The sequence below is a fragment of the Pantherophis guttatus genome, chromosome 2 (assembly GCF_059756535.1).
Source record: "Pantherophis guttatus breed Tessera chromosome 2, ASM5975653v1, whole genome shotgun sequence".
Classification (NCBI taxonomy): Eukaryota; Metazoa; Chordata; class Lepidosauria; order Squamata; family Colubridae; genus Pantherophis; species Pantherophis guttatus.
In genome coordinates, this window is record NC_142064.1 from 122503398 (window position 1) to 122522307 (window position 18910).

The following is an 18910-nucleotide window of genomic DNA, read 5'->3' on the forward strand; positions in this document are numbered from 1 at the left end:
AGACAAACTACCGTATTTTTCGGAGTATAATACACACCTTTTCCCCTCAAAAAAAGAGGGTGAAAATCTGGGTGCATTTTATACTCTCAATGTAGCCCTGCACAGACTCTGAAATGGAGGTTTCAGAGGCCAAAAAAAGCCTCCGAAACGAAGCTTCAGGAAAAAAGCCTCTGAAATGGAGACTTCAGAAGCTGAAAAAAAAGCAACGCACAGAGCTCACAACCAACGAACCTGTTGCTAAAATTCACCTCTAGGAACAACTGATTCCGGGAGGCTGATCCACCCGCCAATCAGCTTTTTTCTTATTTCCCTCCCCAAAAACTAAGGTGTGTCTTACACTCCGGTGCGTCTTATAGTCTGAAAAATACGGTATATTATGCTTAACCTATGAGATAAACCGATGAAGCCAAACATACATTTTCAAACTCAAACTTAAAAAAAATAAAAATTCACAGCCACTGAATCTCAGCATGCTGATTTGCAAATGTATATTTCATCTGACATGCTTGGGAAGGAAGGAAATTAAACATCAGAGGAGAGAAGATACTAATGGGAAATAAGAGACGTAGTGACTGATTTGGCCACTGGGAATTTCTTTCTTGGTCAGTTTTAATTAGTTTGGTTATTAAACTTTGGTTTGGACTTCTGTTCTAAAGATGTGGCAGTAAAGCTTTGTGTATCTTGAAGTGAATAAGAAAGCAGATCATAGAATAATAGTCATGCATGCGCAAAGAAAGTGTGGCAATATTTATATCCTCTGTATGTTTCACATTCCATTAGTAATAGCACTTAGACTTATATACCACTCCATAGTGCTTTACAGTACTCTCGGAGTACTCTGAGTATGTCAGCATACTGCCCCCAACAATCTGGGTCCTCATTTTACCGACCTTGGAAGTATGGAAGGCTGAGTCAACCTTGAGCTCATCAGTATCAAACTCCAGACTGTGGGCAGCGTTAGCCTGTACTACTGCATTCTAGCCACTGTGCCACTACAATAAAAGCTGCAGTTTTGTGATGATTTAATTGTACCTTTCCTTTAGATTAACACTAGATGAATGGGAACTAGTAAGCCAAGCATGGGTCCTACAAAGGCCCTTAAATTTATCTGGCTGGGATAAGAACATCTTTATTTCTTAAAAGATGAATTCCAGATCCTCATGAGAACCATTATAGTGAGTATGTGAATAATGGTAGCAAAGTACAGGTGGTCCTTGGGGTATGGCCATTTGTTTAGCAACCGTTCAAACTTGGTAATTGTACTGAACAAAAGAGATTTATAACTGGTCCTTGGAGTTCCAGCCATTACATTTTTGATGTTCCCTGCTGGGTTCCCACCAGCAAAGTCAATTAAGAGGTTGGAAGTCATGGTCACGTGTGGTCTCTGCTTAATGATGGCAACTGGGACTATTGGAATTGTTGCTAAGTGACATGGTCATGTGATGTTGCATTTTACATCTATGTCAATTATCAGCAGCAATTCCCATCTCAATTACTATTGTAAAATGAGGGTAACATTTGCTATGGAGCTCATAAAGAATTCACAATTTTGACTTACCTGTATTTGTTGTTTTCCATGTTGAAAATTCATGGAATTTAGTTTTCATAAGCAATTGCTCTCTAAGAAATATAATTACTTCTGGAATTCTACAAGAGAATAGCAGAATGTTTCTACTTTGAAAGGATTTTCTTTTTGCATGTTAGTGGAGGCTTTGTGTACTAAAAATCAAAGTGCTTTTAGACCCATAAATCTTTCTAAATCTGTTTCAAACATAAAAAATGCAGAAGATTATCTGAGTGATAAAACACAGTATTATGTACTCAAAGTCAAATAGCCAGTCTATTAAAAAGCTAAGAGTGCATATGTAAAATTTTAACTAGTATGAATACATGAAAGATTAGAATTTAGTCTTTCTGGAGCTCAGGAAATGGGAGGGATCTGAGTGGGAAAAGTAGTGGTCTGTCCTTATCTACCTGTGCTTTCTGAAACCATACCACTTTCCATATGAACAGTTTACAAAAGAATTCTCCACATTATTTAATAATAACCAGTGATACAAATTTGACCTTAGTTGCATACTTAGCTGATTCCAGCAATGAGATGTTAGATTTATATTTATGTTAACAGGTATTTACAAAGTTGAAGATAATAGTTGGAATGTTTGTGAAATTGTGGGTTACCGCTGTGCGGAATTGCAGATTTGAGAACCTGTAATCATTCTTGCATTATAATGCAATATATGGATTTATGCCATATCCAGAATTTTGTTTTTCTTATTTACAGAATTATATCTTAATCAGTTTTAGTATTGATCTAATGCATTGCTTTACTGTTCATAGTTTTGTCAGTGATTAGTACTGCATTAACCAAGTGTGTTCAATTCAGAATTCAATCAGAATAGTTATCTGTATCTTATTTCTTGTGTTTACATGTTCTGTATTCTTTTACTCATATTCTTTTCACTTCCTTCAAAATATTAAATACAATTAATTTAAAAATTAGGCAGCCTGTACACTGGAAGCTGGAAACATTTTGGTTTTAAAGTTGCTTTAGAAGTTACTGCTGCTGGGATTATAAACTACATGAGCATTTGAATAAAAACATTGTATTCTATTTTCCCTACAGAAGTCTTTATAATCCACTTCTTATGACCTTCTGGAATGGCAATTACCCATTGAAGGGTTTGTGCTAGAAGATTCCTGAGGCGTTTGTACTTCACAGATAGCAATGGAGTATGAAAGAAGGTAAAGTATTCTTTCAATTACTTTACAGCCTAGGAAGAAATATATGGTGTCTCTTTTTCTATGAAATTGCTAGGATTAAATAATGCTGTTAAACAAAGAAGTTGTGAAAAGAAATCAATGCTAATTTTAGGATCTGCTTTGTTAAAACTTCATACAACCAAAATGATGCTCTATATATGGACCTGACCAGATGTAATGGATAGAAATCATATTGACTATATTATTGCTAATAATAGGAGGAACTAAATTATATCATCAAAGGCATGACCAGGTGCTGACTGGAACAAACCATGAACTACTTTAAATTAAGCTAAAGAAGAAGAAAGCCAGTCAGTTTCCAGGATATGATCTTGATTATAAACCAACATTTTTCAAGAAAAGTTTCAGGAATCGCTTTGAAGTCCTGAACTTCAAAGATAGAGAATCAGAGAAATTATGGAATGAATTTAAACAAGTAATTAAGGATGAATGTGAAAAGAGGTTATTGAAAAAGAAGAAAGAAAACTGGGTGTCGGAATAAATCATGAAAATTGCCAAGAAGCCAAGAAAGACAAAAATCTTGGAAAGAAACTTAACAATGAGCTTCAGAAAGCTGTTAGAAGAGATGAGAAGCAGTATTACAGCAACATTTATAAAGACATTGAAGTTGAAAAGAAACAGGAAAAATGATTTGTCTTTTAAAAAGAAAGTTCCAACCTCAAATTAGTATCCTAAAGGACACTATAGATGGTAACCAAGTCAAAGGAGATCAAAGGAAGTTGGATAGAGTATATTGAAGTACTATACAATAGAGTTGTCAACATCTAAGATATCTTAGAAGATATTCCTTATTTATGACAACCTCTAATACTATCAGCACTGCATTCATTACTAAATTGGAAAGCTGCAAGAACTGATGGAATACCCATTAAAAATGGTAAGCAACAACAAAAAGAATCCTAGTCCTAATCAAGTTATGCTAGCAAATATGAAGAATGACACGGGCAAACCAATGAAAAGAGGTCAATCTATGTTCCAATAAAAAAAAGATTTAATGGAGTATGCAAGCTATTGTACAATATCTTTAATATCACATGCTGGCAAAATAATGCTTAATCATCCAACACAGACTAGAGCCCTACATGGAAAAGAAGATGCCAGATGTTCAGTCTGGCCTAGAGAAGACCAAGCAACACAAGACATTGCTGATGCATGCTGAATAATTGAAAAAGCCAAAGAATATCAAGAAGATGTCTGTATGTGCTTCATTGATTATAGAAAAGCCTTTAATTGTGTCAATTTGTGCAATATGCTCAGAAAAATGGGAATCTCAGAACATCTCATTGTCGTCACAAGAAACTTAGATACAGGTCAGGAAGCCACAGTCCAGACTGAACATGGTGAAAAAAACTGGCTCCAGGGGTACGACAAGACTGAATACTCATCCCTTATTTATTCAGACAATGTGCAGAATATATATTAAGAGAAGGACTGGAGTGGTAGAAGATGGGTGTAGCTTTAAAATTGGAGGGGGGGAAATTTAATAATCTGTGCTATCACATTACCCGGATAGCCAAAAATGCAGAGGCTCTCCAAACCTTAGTACTAAGTCAAGCAGCACATTGAAAAAACGGGATTAAGACCAATTTAATGACAACAGATAGAACACCCAGCCTTAGAATTGACAATGAAGTTATTGAAATGGTGGATAGCTTCTGCTTTTTAGGAACAACCATCAACAGTAAAGGAATAAGCAGTCAAGAAATATGCAATAGATTAGTACTTGATAGAGCAGCCATGAAGACCCTGGAAAACTTATTCAAATGCCATTGTCAGCTTTCGATGCTATCTCAAAATAAATGAACTTCCAAACTGCCAGTCTTTAAGGAAATTTTCTCTTTATTCGAGCACAGCAACTTGATCCTGACTCTTCGCGGTCAATACTGACCTTTGCCCCCCAATCCCTCCCTTTCCGATCCCCAATTCTCTGCTTCTCATTGGCTATCTTCCAAGTCACTCTCCTGATTCCTTTTCCATCAGTTCACAGGAATGTTTCCCCCCTCCTCATCTCCGAGGAGACTGAATCTTCAAAGGGAGTTAGCAAGCAAAAGTTCAGGCTTCATCCTCCCTTTTCTATGTCAGTGCTGAGACGCTGACATCCGGCCCCTCTCCCTTCACTCTCCCAGTGAGGCCTGCATGAGACAAACAACAAGTTTAGTACCTTACCCCGTCCGAGGGTGTGTCCCACCCCCTCCCGGCTTGTCCGGGTGATCTTCATGGAATTTAGCTATAAGGCGGTCAGCTTGAATGTTCGTGCTCTTCACCCAGGAAGCTTCTGACAAGGGGTAACCCTTCCACTTAATTAAGTATTGGAGGCACCCCCTGTGCCACCTCGAATCAAGAATCCGCTGTACTTCATAGTGGGTATGGCCTCCAATAATCAAGGGCCCTGGGGGATCACGTGGCACCGGCCTTAAAGTTGACCTTACCACAGACTTCAGGAGGCTATTGTGAGGCTCCCTTTTCTATGTCAGTGCTGAGACGCTGACAGCCATGATGTGTCTACCTACAAAAGTAGACCCAAAAGAACAGAGATAGATTGTTGTGGATAAAATCTACCTATATGATTGCTTAGGTGTTGAAAGCAACTTGATGGCACATAATTTATTAAAACTCAATGAATAGCTAAATTAAGGCCAGTCTCTCTTTAATCATCATTAACTTCAACATCATTATTAGTAGAATAGGAAGAATGTATAATCTGTAATGATGGACATGAAACTTTGTGAGCTGACCTTACAAATATAATGAAATCTTTTTGGGGCAAAGCAACAATACAATATGAGAATTGTGTGAGAATAATAATGTAATCTACTGTATATGTCCACTGTTCTTAATGTAGTAAAGAAAAGATTTAGCCCAAGAAAGGCACTTAATGCACTCTGCCAGAGAAAGCAGCTATAGAAAGGGCTTGGCAGTACTAGGAAACCTATTGTGCTGAGTTTTGCCTGCGTTTCTCATCACTAGAACAGCAAAAAGAAATGAAAAACCATAACTTGCAGTGTATCATTCTAGTGATGTAATCCTATTCATTGCACTCTAGCATGCAAGTAATTTAAGTTGCAACCAGAGCAATGCTCTCTTGCTGATTTTAGTACATAATGAGGAAGTTATAGCCATTTAAATAATGTCAGTCTACAACACTCATCTTCAATCCATTTCCCATGCTTCCTGGGAGAGATGGGGCATAACTTCAATACTGTCTAGAAGCCATAAGCTCTCAGCATATGTTGTTTTAACACATACACACGAACACAGATTTGTTGTATGCTCTGCCCAGAATGACTTGATTGTGAGATGGGCTGCTATATGGGTAAATATAAGTATATAAACACAGGTCTTGTAAACAAGAATAAGGGAAATAATACTCTTTAGAAGCCCTGACTTCTTTAAATAAACATTTTTTCAGTTTTTTCTGTTTCAGTCGTGGTGTTAGAAAGTGTAACGGAAAGTTTAAGTAGGGCATGTGCTCCCCTCTTAGTCAGTGGTTGTACTAGTACTTTACAATTCTTTTTATACATTTCTTCTTTTTGTACACTGTAGAGGTGGCCGTGGGGATCGGACAGGTCGATATGGTGCTGTTGAACAGATTCAGGATGAAAACTCAGAAGGCCGGAATCAGAGGGACCATGATTACAGAGATATGGATTATCGATCCTACATGAGAGATTTCAACAGCCAGGAACCTGCTAATGATTATGATGATTCCTCTGAAGAACACAGTGTGGAGGTGAGTGGAGGGTAAAATCTCCTTCCAGTAAATCTTGTCTCCTATTCATTTAACGGTCACTTTCATGCAGTTTTCTCAGCAATAGTAATGGCTTTTCTGAGCAATTCAATAACTTGGAGTCTTTGAATAACTGCTGCCTTGTGGGTAAGGATTTCTTCGGCTCATACTTCGGAATGTCTTTCATCCTTTAGAATCCCTAATGAAATTCCATGCCATTCAAAGTGAAGGTGATTGTGGGGAGGTCAAAATTATTTACTATTTGTTACTTCAATTTATATGTCGCCCATCTCCTGGAAGCAGCTCTATGCAGCTCATAATAATTAAAAACTAATAAAAATGTTAAAACAGTAAATAGCAACCTTAAATTAATTTGAAATTGAAAAAGATGGTAAGAAAGAAAGCAAAAGCATGCAGTGGGGGGAGGGGGGAGGGAATTTTATCTAGTCTGTTAACCACCTCCAGAATGATCGTGATCCCATTGGGGCCCTTAGGCCAGTTGGCAGAGTCGGGTCTTCAAGCCCTTTCGGATGATCAAAAGGGTGGGTGCTGTTCTCACCTTGGAGGGGGCACAATGTTCTAAAGGGCAGGAGCCATGGCAGAAAAGGCTCTTCTCCGGGACTCCCAATCCAGGAAAGGGTGCAACTGGAACACAATACAAAGTTGTGCAAAGGCTCTCTTAGCCATGACTGTCACTTGCTCTTCAATCAGGAATCAGGAATCCAGGAGAACCTCCAGGTTGCGCACCAGGTCGATCTGGGGTAGTACAAGCCCTCCAGAAATAAAAATGTTAAAAGTCCCGGATCATGAAGGTCTGTGCACCCAAAGCCTTTCGGTCTCACCAGGGTTCATCCAAAATCTGTTATCCCCCATTCAGATCCCCACAGCCTCCAGGCACTGCAAGAGAGCAGTGACAGCAGCATTTGTATCACTGGAAATGGAGATATAATGTTGAGTATCATTAGCGTATTGATTGTACCTCATCCCATGGTGGAGGATGATCTCACCCAGTGGCTTTATGTAGATGTTAAAAAGGAGTAGAATACTGAGCCCTACCACCCGCCACAAAGGAGCAGCTATGGGCTCGACTTCTCATTCCCTATCAACACCAATTGGGACCTGCATTGGAGAAAGGAGACAAACCAGTGCAAGACGGCCACCCAGCTCCAAGCCTTGCAACCAGCCCCAAAGGATACCATGGTTAATAGTATCAAGGGTTGCTGAGAGGTCAAGGAGAGTAAGGACGGATGCACTAACCCCATACCACTCTCGCCAAAAATATCCACAGTAACAGTAGGATTTAGGCTTATATACCGCCATAGCTCTTTACAGCACTCTCTGGATGGTTTACAGTGTAAGCATTATTTGCATATTGCCCCCAACAATCTGGGTCCTCTTTTTTACTGACCGAAGAAGGATGGAAGGATGTGTCAGTCCTGAGCTGCATCAAGATTGAACTCCAGGCAGTGGGGGCAGAGTTTGCCTGCAATACTATACTTTAACCACTGTGCCACCAGTGCTATTTCTGTCCCCAAAACAGCCTGAATCCTGACTGGAAGGGTTCAAGATAATCCATTTCATCCAGAATCCTCTGAAGCTGCCAAGCCACCACCTTTTCTACCATTTTCCCTAGAAAGGGAAGGTGGCAGACTAGATGAAAATTATCCAGACAGTTGGGATCACCAAACAGGAGGGACAGGAATCTAATTGACAGGTGGTTGTACTGACGGAATCAAGGATCCTGTCCATTTCCTCAGGTCCCACAGGATCGGGTAAGATCTTTCCCCAGGGATCTCTAATGGACCTGCACCATACATGTGTTCCAGCTGGGAGCGAATCTAAACGACTTTGTTTGCCAGTTGTTCAACAGATTCCTCTGTATGGCCTTGGAGATGATCACTTGAGCTCTCCTGTCCCAGGAGAGACTGGGTGAGCCTGAACAGGGCTGCCAGGCAACAGTCTGCAGATGCAACAAGAGTGGAGAAATAATGATGTTTTGTCTCTCTTACCACCGCAAGGTAGACCTTAGTAGCAGATATAAGTGATGTCTGGGTGGATTCATCCTTATTTTTTCTCCTGCGGGCTATATGAAGAAATCATGTAGGACTATATGCAAAATAATTGAGACACTGGATCTGGGTTTGTAGATAAGTGCTTGATCATAAAACATGGTGTCTATTTGGCAGAATGCTCGGAAGGCAACATGGTTGTCTGCACATTGCTAGGCCTTCGCCTGCAAGCTTGAGGGCTTCTTTGTCTAGCTCAGTCTTGGTCTTCCACCCTGCTAAGGTGTTGTCTTCTGTGCTGTTATTTCTTAGGATTCTTATGAGGCCTCCTCCGGATCAGAGACACAACACAGAAAACGAGATAGCCCAAATGAGCATTTGGGCTTTCCTGGTGATGGTGATTACCGGGACCAAGACTATCGGACTGAACAAGAAGAAGAAGAACAGAAGGCTAGCAGTATCATTATGCTGAGGATGTTACCTCAATCTGCCACTGAGAGTGATGTAAGTTGGTTGCTTGGGCTAAAAGGCGTTTTGGGATCTTTGATTCAGGAATAGAGAATGTATGGCCCCCAAATGTTACTGAACTCAATTGGCATGGTGGTTGGGATTGCTGGCAATTGTAATTGAGCAGCATCTTGTAGGAACAGCCCATACAAGAATTCATTAACATTCACTACTTCTTTCAGTGTCATTCTCAGTCATCCAGGTGATGGTTGTCCCAAAGGTGCTTTTTCAAGAGGCAGTTGGACTTCTTTCAGTGATTGTTATATTAAAGCCTCCTGTTACTGTCATTATTAACAGATTCTTTGCATTTGTAGATCCGGGCTCAGCTGCAGGCACACGGATTCCAGCCCCGTGAGGTGCGACTGATGCGAAATAAAGCCTCAGGTGAGCTTCTCTTCACAGTTTTTTCTACTCCTTTCTTTTGATATGGTTGTAATGGTTCAAGTAGCATTTGACACATTGCAAATTAGAATGTGGTATGCTATGTGTATGTGCTTGTGGAGCAGTTCTGCCCTGTGGCATTAAGTACTCAATTGTAGCTTCTGCTGTAGCGTATTTAGGATCTGCCAGTCAGTGATAAGGATAAGTCAGTTTTCCAGATGTTAGCAGTTGATTCAGAGGTAGTCCTTTAAGTGCTATTGTCTGTTATCAAAATCCTATAAATATGGGCCTCAGTGGTTCTTCTGCTGTGAGATTGGCCTGAAAAAGGAGCAGAAGATGTGGCCTGTCATTTCCAAGTTTCACTGTATTCTGCATAAGTGTGACTCTTCGGAAGTTTAGTGGTTCAATATTGCTTTTCTTATTAAGATGAATTCTTACTTGTTCTCTGTCTTTCTTACTTGGCCTCTTTCACAAATACATGGCAAAGGATGAAGACAACCTTTTGGATATTGCACTTTCTATTTGACCATATTTTATCAGATACGTCGGTGTGCCTTTTTAGATCTTTGCAGCCTGAATTAGACTCCATTCTAAGATTGCTACTGATTAAACATACACCTGAGCATGTGTCCGACTTTTGACCCCACCAGATTAACTATAATTCTGCAGGCACTTGTGATTCACCAAGGATTTAAGAAAACTGGCTTTTTTCTGCCTTTTTTGTGATGGGATAGGCGATTGTCAAGCACCTGTGTGAATACAGTACTTGATTCGTGAACTTGCTCAGTTTAATAGACCATAAATAGTGCCAGCCTGCATTAAGGAAGACAGGTTGCCAACAAGTTGAATGGGTATGGTATATGCAAGAATAAAAAGAGATCTCTTTAGTTTGCTCCAAAATGAAACAATGTAGGGCTGTTCTGAGTATAAAGTAAGTTGTTTAATCAAGCACAGGTAAGTATACTACTTCTTGCCAAGGTTATTCCCTACCTATCACACACACTTGCAGGCCCTGAGATAGGGCTGTGTACCTTTCTTTTCTCTCCCACCCCCTTCCTTTATTTTAAAGCAAGCTTTATGTTTTTGATGATAGTCCTCTGTATCTGCCCTTGTTGTTCAAGGCCTGAAGTGGACCGGCAGATACTGCAAGATGGAGGGTACAGAAAGGCACCCTGCTTCTATGAGCAACCAGAGGCTAAGAGAAGACAATTACAATGCAAAATGAATTTTACATTTCAACAAAGACTGGAATTGCAGACTTTTGAGAAAAAGCCTCCCAAAATGTAGTCTCTTGAATGTTCCCATTTAGTGGACTGGTCTTACCTAATGTCAGTTTGGTTTCCCTTTAAACATTTTATCTTAATTCCAGTGCTACTAAGGAAAAAAGTGGGAATCAGTGCCTTTTTGGAATTGTAATAAACTTCTCTCAATTTAGGCACATGAATTTATGTTACATTTATGCAAGCAACATTTATCATTCTTTATTGCAATAGAAAGGGACTATTGTTGTTTCTGTTGGACAGATGGACCGATAAGATTGAAAGAGTGATTGATGGAGTTATCAGAAGAATTTTAAGACAGAATTTAAATACAATTCTTTCAGAATCAAGTTCAGCAGACTGCAGCATTTTATCTTGATCCTCTCCTGTTATGTGGGGTTATTTTAACCTTTCCTGAAGCTAAACAGCAAAGTCAGTAGGACAAGTGCCATATGTAGCCTCCTGCATAGATTCTTTTAACCAGCTATTTCTTAAAATATGAAAAAGGATAACTGACTCTATTAGTGCTAGAAATAGATCTCTTCAATATTCTCCTTCTTGTCCTTTATCCTTTCGGAAATACAGGCTAGATAAGCATTGACCTGGAAGTTGGGATACCACAATTCTCTTCTCAGTTCTAGGAAAAATAAACAACTAGATGGTTTGAGTAGCAGTGAATAGCATCTGTCCATCAAAAATACTTTACTGGAATGATCATAAGAGATGCTTGAGACCAGCATTTGAGTCTGCACCACTCCATTTTGCAACTTAGGGTGCCTTTTCTGTGCCTTCCCACTCTACCTTATTTTCTCCCCTGCGCCCTGCCCTTGCCCCATTTGGTACAGCAACAGGGGTGCGTGATGTTGGCTGGATCTGTTGACTAACACACTGCGTCTGTATCTGAATGCTGTCCTCCAGGTCAGAGCCGGGGCTTCGCCTTCGTCGAGTTTAATCACTTGCAGGACGCTACACGATGGATGGAAGCCAATCAGGTTGCTTTGCTGCACTTGAAACCCACAAGTACTGCTACTGTTAATGACCAATCTCAACACCTGGTTCACGTGACAAATTCTAGATGCCTTCCCCCTTAGGGAATCACTGAACTGGGATTAGGAAGAGCAGCTAGAACTGAAAGTCAGCTATCTTGCCTTGTTTACAATTCAAGGAATCAAACAGAGTACTGGGAACTAGGCGTTTGACTTCTGGGATCTACTCATGACCTGGAAAAAAAAGGGGAGGTTCAAGAAAACAGGGCTTCAAAGTGACATTAAAAAATTCAGGCAGCAAGTCAGAACTGGATTTAATTTCCACCATGGGGATGACAGCGGGATCTGACAAGTTGAGCAGAGGAATTTAGATGCTGATCCACATTAAGGGGATTGTGGGAGTTCCTAGCTGTAAGAAATAGGGGCTTGGGAAATCATGAATCCTGTCTGTGTTCTCCCTGCTCTGGAAATATGCATGCTCAGTGTGACACTGGCAGTTTATAGCTATAGCTGAACAGTAGATATTGAAGCTGGCCACCCGTCAGTGGGTGTCTTTTACTCCATAATCTGCCAGAAATTATTAGGAGTGCAAATCTAAAATGGAATCTTCCCTAGGAAGGTTTTCTTCTCTCCTTTATCACAACAGCTGTTTCTTGACAGCCTCTCTGTCTAAGACCCCATGTTCTCTTTAGCACCGTAGGTTTACAGTAGAGATGATGTGACATGCCATGTTTTTAAGACCCAAACTGTGTCTGTTCTGACTAGTTTAAAACTGTACTCTTATTTCCAAGCGACTATAATCTGGATGAAAATGCAATCCTAGCCCGACTGGGTTTCCTGGGGTTTATGCAGCTATGGCAGTTACCTTTGCCATTTCCTTTTCTTCCTGTTTTCCTGTGTTGACAATATAGTTGGGCCACATGTGCGCATCCCCAGTGGGAGCTGACATGTGTAGCCTCAAGCATGGCTGAGATGATACATGTTGCTCTGGATGTGGGAGGGATGTGGAAAAATTGGGTTGAGAGACATATGGTGAGGATTGCCTTTTAAGCACAGACTGTACAACTATGTGTGAAATTTGGCAGTGTTTCTCTCCAAAGGTTGGCAGTGGGCAAGGGATAGGCAAGGTTCTTGCATTTATCAGAAAGAGGTTCTAGTCAATTAGGCCTTGACTTAGCAGCTTTTAGGAATTGGTTTTGGAAAGTGGTCTGGTTTAGTGTTCTGGTCCTCCTGGATTATATGCCCATAGAATTGTTTGATGTCTTCACCAAATGTAGAGACCTTGCAATTGAGTAAAATAGTAATTTTGATAGGCCATTTAGGGAATATACGGTTAGAGTAATTAAATTGGGGTGTTGTGTATGGCAGAACAGAATAGAAATCTAGCATTGAACATCTGTGGATGTGTGCATAATATTAAAATCTTATTTAATCTCTCCCAAAAGCTTTCATTTTCAAGGGAGATTGAGTGTTTCTCCAAGCATGCCCTTAAATTCGAATTGACACTACTGTAGCAGAGATTTGTATTGAATGAGGGAGCGGATAGAGAAATATGCCCATTGTGTGGGCACAGTGGCACTGGGTTGGGAAAAGAGAAGAAAAGAGAAATGGTGGGGCAGAAGGTCAACAAAGGTTATTCTAGTGGTCTAGAGGTATTGTATAGTGGTATCTCACAGCACGGCTGCATTTCTCTTGTCTGTTTCTCCTTTTCTTCATCTTTCTCTCTTTCTCTCTCCAACACACTCTCCCTCCATCACAGCAACCGGACGTCCCGGTACCTTGGGTAGAAACAGGTGTCGGCCAGATTAGGTGTTCTCTAGCCAAATAGCCAAGTTCCAAAACTCTCTCAGCCTATGCTCCCTTCCCTCCCTCACCCTCATCCATTCAGCTGAAGGGTTTGAACCTCTCCTTCTTTCTGCTGCGGCAGTGATGGGCACCTTCTCTCTCCCTCCACTTCAGAGTCTCATTGGGGTGTTTCTCTCCCTGCAGCATTCACTCACCATCCTTGGTCAGAAAGTCTCCATGCACTACAGTGACCCTAAACCGAAGATCAATGAGGATTGGCTCTGCAGCAAGGTATCTGCTTTTTTGAATCAGTTTGTAGAGATATTCTGTGATGTGGTACTCAGAGCTGTGGGTCTGGACTGCTGTGTGAAGGATGTTGTCCTGCCGGGGGAACAAGATTAGTGGGCTTAACAGTAGCCTGATGTACTTAGAACAATGGCTATGACTTTTTCCAATTGCAAGGGGTAAATATTGAATATTAATCAAAGGCAGAAGCAAAACCTCCCTATTTCAATGATGAAGACTCAATATAAGTTCAGCCCTCTTGCTTAGTTTTGCTTTGAAATAATGATTAAAGTGTTATTTTCCTTAATATTTTCTAAAATAGTGATTGCAAATGTTTTTGTCAAAGATTGCACCAACAACAAGAAAATAAAAGATACAGAGCCGTTTAGGAAGCTTGACTTTATGAGCAAAGACTGAGGCATAATCGGACAAAGGGATTATTTTCTCAGGTTTTATTGAATATTTTTTAATGCTTTTCCATCACAACCATTAGGACAAGAATTTAAATTATGCATTAAGGGATAATAGTAGCAGGTACAGTGGCTTTCATTCACAAAAGATCCTATTCCAATAGAATATCTACTGATAACAAAAAACACATGCAGAAAAAGCTTGTTTGCAAGCATAAAATAACACAAAATTGTGAAAAAAACCTGAGATGTGAGGGACAATACATTATGGACACCAAAGTCAGGTTGTGTATTTTCCAACTTTAATTATTTGAAACCACAGATACCAAATCCTTGAATAATGAGAGAAACTTGTGATTTTGCAGTAAGGAACATATCCTGATAGGGAAACACTTTTATGAAAGAGTGTTTTGTGGGAGACATTTATTTGAAAATAAAGATTGTCTTTTTTTTCCCCCCCACCAATAGTGTGGAGTTCAGAATTTCAAGCGCAGAGAGAAATGTTTCAAGTGTGGCATTCCCAGATCTGGTAAGATTAATAGCTCAGTTCTTTTAGCTCTGTTTATGCCTGTAGAAACTACTCTTAATTCCCCCCCCCTTTTTTTTCATCATCTTCCACTTTGCAACAGAAGCTGAGCAGAAGCTACCCCCTGGCGGTCGCTTAGATCAACTAGTGGCGTTATCAGGGCGTGAACTTAGCCAAGGCCTTCTGCCTCTCCCGCAGCCATACCAGGTGTCAGCAGCTCTGTCCACTCAGCCTGTGGCCCCCATATCTGAACCATGTGCAGAGAATGCTAATGACAGTGAGTATAAAATTTGATATACAGCAGCAATAAAGTAATTCAATTTTCATGGTGTTCCCCATGAAACTCTTAATTGTTGTAGATTAGAGGATTGAGATTTATTAATTAGGTTTCTTCAGTTGATTTATTAATTTAAAAACCTCAAGCTTCTGAGGAAGGTCCCATAACATTTTACATACCGTATTTTTCGGAGTATAAGATGCACCGGAGTATAAGATGCACCTACCTTTTTTGGTGAGGAAAAGAAGAAAAAGAAATCTCCCTCTGCCTCTGAGGAATTTTGCCTCGTTGCAGCAAACAGCCCGCTTTACTTTCATTTTCGTTTTCAGCATAGCTTGATTAGCACAAGGAAAAAAAAAAAATCTGCTCCAGCAATTTACCTCTTTGCAGCAAGCAGCAGAGCCCTGTGCAAAACAGCTGAGAGCAAATCAGCTGAGAGTCGGGAGGCCAATCCAATCAACTTGTGCTAATTAGCTTGTGCTGAAGGTGAAAGATGCTGTTTTTTCTTGCTGTTTGCTTGCAAGAAGGTAATTGCTGCGAGGCAGAGGCCAAAGGGTGGAGGCCAGTGGGTGGGCGGGACTACATTCGGTGTATAAGACGCACCTAAATTTTCACCTCCTTTTAGGGGGGAAAAAGGTGCATCTTACACTCCAAAAAATACGGTAGTTGAATTTTTGTGTTCAGGCTTAGAAGTCGGTTGGCAGTCCCAGCTTGGCTGTAAAATAGAAATTAGCTGGTTTAATTGGTGTAGCTTTTAAATGTAACTCCTAGCTCTAGAAATTGAGCACAGATTGGTAAGTTTGATTGGCAAATAGGGGAAAATGTGCTAATGTATAGATGTTTTATAGTAAGTTTTGAAATCTCATGCTGAAGAAAGCCCCTGCAAAAGTCGATTCTGCTATTGGAATGAATTGTGTCAACTGTTTTTGACAGTAATCCGGTATCAGGACTTGGTATTGTCATTGGTTTGAAATGGATAATGGAGAATTTATAAAGTGGAAACAGGAAATATAGAAAAACAGAAACAGAAAAACACTGTTTGCAAAGCAAAGATAGTTTATGAAAATTATGGAGACTGCAATGAGCTGAACACACACACACACACACACACACACACACACACACACACACACAAGCTATTGGTCAGCTATTTTATTACTGTTACCTTCTTCCCTTTTCCTGTTGAAGAAAAATATACCACAGCTTCTTATTTGATAAGAGATATTTTTCACTCCAGGAGAAGAAGATAATAGTTGCAATAGCAGTAAGAAAACTGAGAAGGGAGCCCTAAAATTGAATACTTATCTGCTCTGCTACTGTTTTATTGCTGAGAAAGGGAATGTCATAGTCAAGTATCTGAAATGAAAAAAGGTGTCCTCCTGACCTGAACAATTGGTTGGAAGGCTGTTTTGTTGTCCATTAGAAGCTATCAAAACGAAGCAGCCAGATGGTAATGGCAGTGTATATTCAAATTGTAGATCTGCCATTGCCATATGTAAACAGAATAGCAAAAAGAGTGCTTACAGTGTCGTTTAAGTTGTTTAATTCAGATTTGGTTTGGCTTCCTATTACATTTAACAGAAAATAATGATAGATTTCCTTTATGGCCATGACGGCCAGAGTCGTGGGAATTGGGCAGTATATAAATGTTATTTATTATCATCAATAAAAGAGGAAGCCAAAATTTTATTGGCTTTTACTAATAGTACTTTCTTAGCTGTGCAGAGTTTAAAATTCCTTCAGGTGAAAATTCACATGTCCTTGTAAGTTTACAGTTCCAACTACTGTTTCTTATTCTGCCAGCCATTATCTTGCGAAACCTGAATCCACATAGCACAATGGACTCCATCTTAAGTTCTTTGGCGCCATATGCAGTTCTCTCCTCATCGAATGTCCGTGTCATTAAAGACAAGCAGACACAGCTCAATCGTGGTTTTGCTTTCATTCAGCTCTCTACTATTGTGGTGAGTGCAAGAAATAGTACACATGGCATTTCTGCTTTGTGTTAGAGGTTGAGATCATGAGAATGATGGGCTTTAGGAAAGTAATAAAGTAGCTTGGAAAACAGAGTTTAACTGAACTTTTAGTCTGAGGAAAGCCAAGGGGAAGCTATGCAGAAGATCTTATGGACTCAAGGCATTAATTCCCTCCTTTCTACTAACTACAGCTAGAGACTTGAGAGGATGAAAACAGAAAACGGAAGAAAAATAATATAGACTAAATTATGTCAGTGTCTGGTTTTGCAGTTTATGGAAAAGTAAATATACTAGTACTTACTTTAATACTGGAGAGCAAAACACAACCTTGGTGCTACCTTGGAGCACAATCCAAAATCTTTTGTGCATTGAGTCCATGTACTATAGAATTACCTATAGTACAAAATGGAGAATGGAGGTGAGGATTAATAAGATTTGTTCACCTCTGAGTTGACCCTCAAGAACACTTAAAGAAATTGCTAAGACTAAATGCCAGTAAGAAAACAATGCTGGAAAACAGGTTGGATTGAGACAGAGGGATCAAAGATAACCTAGCGATCCTTTGTAGTTGAGAGGGAAGTTGAATTTGCGTATTCCTGATTAACCCCTCCACCACACTTAACATCGTATTAAGCAATTGGTATGTTTGTTTTTCTGAGGGTTTTCATTTCTTGTCCTTTCGTTTCTCAGGAGGCAGCTCAGTTGCTGCAGATCCTTCAGGCCCTGCATCCACCACTAAACATTGATGGCAAGACAATTAATGTGGAATTCGCAAAAGGTTCCAAACGGTTTGTAAGAAGTCATTTCCCTAGAACTGAGTCTTCTGTTGTGTAACAACGCTCAAGTCATTGAGTTTGGGTGGGTACAAGTTGAATACAATAAAATTTAAAAATTCTTTATCCCTTTGCAGGGACCTAAGTTCATCAGATGGAAATCGCATTAGTGCTGCTTCAGTAGCCAGCACTGCCATTGCAGCTGCGCAATGGGCTATCTCACAGGTAAATTGATTGAGGGAAGAGAAAGGAAAGGAAGTTGAATGGGTTTTGGACACAGAGGAGGAAGGGGGGACTTTTTCTTTTCTCTCCTCAAATGCATCCTGGAAAATATTCTGACTTCTTATAGCACCTCTGGGCAGGAGGGGAAACATCTAAGTATATCCCATACTGCAGCAAAAATGCTTTTCTATTCATACAGCGATATACAGTGAACTATTACCAACGAGGGGGGTTTCCGACGGTGTCATAAAACTGAGAATCAGTGGGCTGGCTGCGGGAGGCTTGTCTTCATGTCTCTTGGCTTGCCTTCTGCCTCTGTCTGCGGTCAGTGCCGCCGTGCAAAGATGGGCCTCCTACGGCCGGCTAGTGCTCTCGTCTTTCCCGTGGCCCGCGCGGCGCATCCAAATTGCTTGCCTCACCTCTGCCTCTGTCTGCTACTTGGACAGGGAATTAATTCACCTGCGCAGCATGTGCTGCGCAGCCCCAGAGTGCGCCGACCAAGGGACCAGTGGGTTGCAGCTGCTGCTGGATACCGTTGGTCCCCGCATACTTGCTGCCTCTTGCGCGTGTAATTATATAATATTACAAAGCATGGTGCTGTAAAATAATTGTCTTTTAAAAAGAAGAAAACATCTATGTCTAACCGTGGAAAAAATGTCTAATTACTACCCTGCCTTAGTAACAGATTTCCTCTTTTATTTGGTCTTCCAAATAGGCATCGCAGGGCCGAGAGGCCTCATGGGCTACCCAGGATGAGCAGTCTGCTGATTATGGTTATTACCAGCATGATGAATCTTATAGCGCTCAAGAAACCACAGCATACTCGCAGGGGGGATACCTGAAAGGATCCCAGTCTCAGTCTGGTTCTTCTGGGACAGCAGCTGTTGGGAAGGCAGACAAGATCCAGGGGGAGGGATCAGTAGCAGGTAAGCTCCTCTGCCTCATATTCCTTTCTGACCTGTTGTAGGATGTTTTGTACCTCCTGACTTTGCCTCTGCCTCTTCCA

General features: G+C 40.5%; 1 protein-coding gene across 2 annotated transcripts in view; it reads left to right on the top strand.

The window, feature by feature from the left end:
* RBM10 (RNA binding motif protein 10) overlaps window positions 1-18910 on the top strand; it is a 28383-nt gene that overhangs the window by 2571 nt on the left and 6902 nt on the right. For both annotated transcript variants that reach the window (XM_034433935.3, XM_034433936.3), the window contains 12 exons: window positions 2627-2745; window positions 6328-6514; window positions 8830-9021; window positions 9339-9408; window positions 11583-11656; window positions 13640-13726; window positions 14599-14659; window positions 14760-14933; window positions 16737-16897; window positions 17600-17697; window positions 17820-17907; window positions 18620-18830. In XM_034433935.3, the coding sequence (XP_034289826.2) occupies window positions 2729-2745; window positions 6328-6514; window positions 8830-9021; window positions 9339-9408; window positions 11583-11656; window positions 13640-13726; window positions 14599-14659; window positions 14760-14933; window positions 16737-16897; window positions 17600-17697; window positions 17820-17907; window positions 18620-18830 (1420 nt within the window). In that variant the 5' untranslated portion in view covers window positions 2627-2728. The remainder of the gene's footprint in view (window positions 1-2626; window positions 2746-6327; window positions 6515-8829; window positions 9022-9338; window positions 9409-11582; window positions 11657-13639; window positions 13727-14598; window positions 14660-14759; window positions 14934-16736; window positions 16898-17599; window positions 17698-17819; window positions 17908-18619; window positions 18831-18910) is intronic.